The sequence below is a fragment of the Cladophialophora immunda genome (assembly GCF_000835495.1).
Source record: "Cladophialophora immunda strain CBS 83496 unplaced genomic scaffold supercont1.92, whole genome shotgun sequence".
NCBI classification, from domain to species: Eukaryota; Fungi; Ascomycota; class Eurotiomycetes; order Chaetothyriales; family Herpotrichiellaceae; genus Cladophialophora; species Cladophialophora immunda.
In genome coordinates, this window is record NW_015622632.1 from 1,161 (window position 1) to 4,745 (window position 3,585).

Here is a 3,585-nt window from a genome sequence, read left to right on the forward strand (position 1 = left end):
ACACCAATCTCGTTTTGCCTGGCCAGTTCAGATGATATTGAACATGGAGTGCTGACTTCCTCACCTGCGCCTAGGATGCCGCGCATCCACAACACCGATGGCTTGGGAAGGGTGTCCGAGAGCCAGCGTAACACGTGTTCATGCTGTGTGATTCCTCAGTCCCGTCCTAGGATAGCTTTTGCGGACCTTAAGAGCCGAAAGGCGGGAGTTGTCAGTAGTAGAGATTCTCCCTTTATCCAGACACAGGTGATTGCGTAGTCAGCGTCGTCCATCACCCGATCCCTCACCCAAACTCGCTCATCTGCTATCCGGCCCACGTCCGCCATTGGGTCAGTCTAGGAAGTAGCCGTATCTGTGAGGGTGGGAAAAAAGGGTCGTGGAGGCTCATCAATCCGACTGTGTCTCCGTCAGCACTCTGACTTTTCCTCCCGATGAACAACCCTTGCCTACCCGTGTCACACTGTAGATAACTATAAATGGCTGATAAATTGAGGTCATTAATTCAAATCCAACCAGGGAGTCCTTCGGGGCGAACCCTACGAGTAGGGTCGTGGTATCGACTCGCTTGCGCCTCCGAAAGGTTGTGCCGTGACGCATAGGAGCACTTGGTCTGGGAGATATTCCCTCTGTTGCCACCCCCGGGGCATGTTCCCATCGAGCGTGCGACAGTGTGCTTGGCGGAGTTGTCGCCGTGACGTTTGTCTCCGGCGGTCACTGTTTCGAATCTAGTCCTGTCGGGGATCTTACAGTACGCCGCCCACAATTTTACTTCGAGCACCTTTGACTGCCGTCCTGGTTTCTTTATGGCTCTAGACACCTTTGTTGCTTTGAAGCCAGTGCGAGAATTTATCTTTGAGCCGGTGGGAGAAGCCAGTTTTGGGTCGGTACAAGAAGCTTTAGAGGTTCTCCAGAATTTTTCGATCGTCTCCAAGGCCTCGTTGGATTTCGCACTCTCTTGAAGAATTGAGAAGCGCTACTTGCCGTGAAACTTCAAGCGTCCCTGTCCCGGGGAAGTCCTTCACTTCTGCCAGCACCGAGGCGAAGCGCTCCTGTATCGAAGACTGGCTCATGCGTTCCAGAGGACCGGGGTAACGAGATGAGTCCGCCGAATTAGGCCGTGCGGCGAAAGGGAAATGTGCGCCGAATTCGCTCGCTGGAACACCGTACATTGACTTTCAGTTCTGCCACCACCGTGTTGTTGTATGTGCTGAAAGATTACGTCCATTCACATTTCAATCACCAGAGAGGTGATGGTGCTCTTCAACTGTGTAGAGATTCGAACGGCTTGTGAAAAGCCTTTGTAGGGGAGCAACCACCACGGTCAGCGCTTAGGGATTGTATGAGACGTGATTTTTCTCTCCAGAGTTCTATTCTTGGCACCGGTACGTACTTCTCGGCGCGGGTTCGGCTCCTTCACACCCGCGTCGTCCTCTTGCTGGTTGCACATAGGGATCGTTAACGTCCACTTCATCACCACGAACCGTCCAATATGCCACTCGCTGTTTCTTGTTCTCTCTCCTTTCTGATTCCATCTAGCAAGTCGTGCCTCGTGTATATCCTGGTCAACCAGCTGACGGCCAGATCAGAGGGGTTGGGCTCTCCTCCAGCCCCAGTCTCACAAAGTGTAATGATGTCGCGAAGGTACGAACGTCTTTATCTTCTTCATCGGCGTTATTGCTCTGGGAGGGCCATGGAAGGCCGTCGACCGGCGGCGGAATTACTCAAGAAAGAACGAAGTGTCTGGCGATTTACGTCAGAGATGAGATGTTGAAGCTGGGGCCGTTCGACCGACACTCTTGCGTGAAGTGTGCATCGGGGAAAGGAGGATGAACACTAGCCAGGTTGGCGGTGGAGGCCATAGTTAGTGGGTAAGAGGAGTCCGGATCCTGTATGCGTCCTCGGCCATTCTCATGGGGGTTCGGGCGCATAGACGGGGCCGATGAGAGTCTAACGACGCGGATGTTGTTGGTCTGAAGTGTGGCGTCGAGATCTGACGCGAATTCAAGGCCAGGGCGTTCTCAGATAAGAGCCCGACTTCAAACAGTCGGTGAACTGTACCCACCTGTTCGTCGAGAGAAATCCACCCAGCAGGCTAAATCTGGATTGTCATTCGCTCTTAGCTAAGCGGGGTTTCCGGCACTGCCTCATTGTAACGTACTCACTGTAGCAATAAGGCTGTTGTTCAGGTCCTCCGTGAAACAATCCGCGGTATGAAGGGTGCGAGACTTTCTTTTGTCTCTTAACTTGTTTGAGCTCGACTTAGAAAATCGAACCATCCATAATATGTGTACGGATGCCACCAAACCCCGTCTACCGCAGTATTATTACCAAAGCTAGCCAACATCGGTTCTCTCCCCTGACGGCGCTACAGCACGGACCATCCAAGTCACTCCTGATGGCAGAACATTGCAGGATCGACGCTCACAATGAAATCCGGAATTATTCCATAGCGTCTTTTGCATCTCTTTCAGGGCCATTTTATGCGAGATCGAAAGCTGCTCGCGTCTTTTCTCCCACGCCGTCACAACTCGCCACGGTACCGAATATGTTGATAGGGCTCGAAGGTCGATTCGATGGTTCGATTGGCATAACACCGTCCAGATAGCCAGCAAAGGTGGCGGGAAAGTTCTCAGAGGATCACGTGCCAGGTTAGGTTTCCAACAATGCGGACCGCCATGAATGACCTAGGTCCGTAGGCATTAGGCAGAAAACGGGGGAATTGTTGCGGCGCGGCGGTATATCGGTAACTTGGGCCCCGTTCAGAAAGACAAGAACGCAAGCCTTGTCCAACGCTCCCTAGACCATAGAGAGACGAGATCACCGTTGCGTCAGTCAACAGATGGCTGAATCGGTCGACAGCCGTCGACAGTTTTCCGTCCTCTACTTTCAAAAAACAGCTCACCTTCTCAAGTCAACGGCGGTCGCTGGAAGGTTTTGGCCGTCAGCAACTTCGGGGCCAGTGGCGGGGTTTAGAAGCTGGTCAGTCGCTCGCAAATACTCTACGGCAGATTGCAAAGTGTTCAGCTCAGCTTCAGCCGCTTGCAGTCGAGTTCTTAGGAACTCGTTGACTTCCGCCTCATAAATGGCGGCTGTCCAATTCGACATCTTACTGTAATCCCAAAATTGAGCCGCAAACTCACACAGAATGCCGAAGGTAACGTGGGAAAAGCGTCGTATGGTCGTCAACCACTGCGACACCCTGCCTGCGAGACAGAGCGCGGCAAGCACTCCACAGTCTATCTCGGTCGCTCTCCGCAACTTTGGTAACTTCCCTACAATCAGGTATACCAGATCGTGAAGCCCCGCTGGCGGGAACAGATCTATCTGTAGAAATTGAAGGCTGTTCCCTATCCTGAGGACCTTCGTAATGTCCTTTTCCTCGAGCTGATTCGTATTCAGCGGGCCGAAAATCTTTCTCAAGTCTTCCAGTTCCTTCGAAAATTTTAATGCAAAAAGACTTGCAGTGGCTGGCCGGTCGGGTGGCGTGGGAATATCTAGATCATACATCTGAAGGTTGAAGAATTTTGACTTACGGTCGAGGAGCTAGAACGCACAAAACACATTATAGACATGTTCGGTGAAACT

The 3,585-nt window shown here is 52.2% G+C and overlaps 1 protein-coding gene across 1 annotated transcript; it reads right to left on the reverse strand.

The window, feature by feature from the left end:
- Positions 1-2,898: 2,898 nt before the first annotated feature.
- PV07_12727 (uncharacterized protein) lies at positions 2,899-3,507 on the reverse strand (the record flags this gene model as incomplete). The annotated part of the gene is made up of 1 exon (XM_016400286.1): positions 2,899-3,507. One exon carries the CDS (start codon positions 3,505-3,507, stop codon positions 2,899-2,901), a length of 609 nt encoding a protein of 202 aa, XP_016242068.1.
- Between the last annotated feature and the right edge of the window lie 78 nt (positions 3,508-3,585).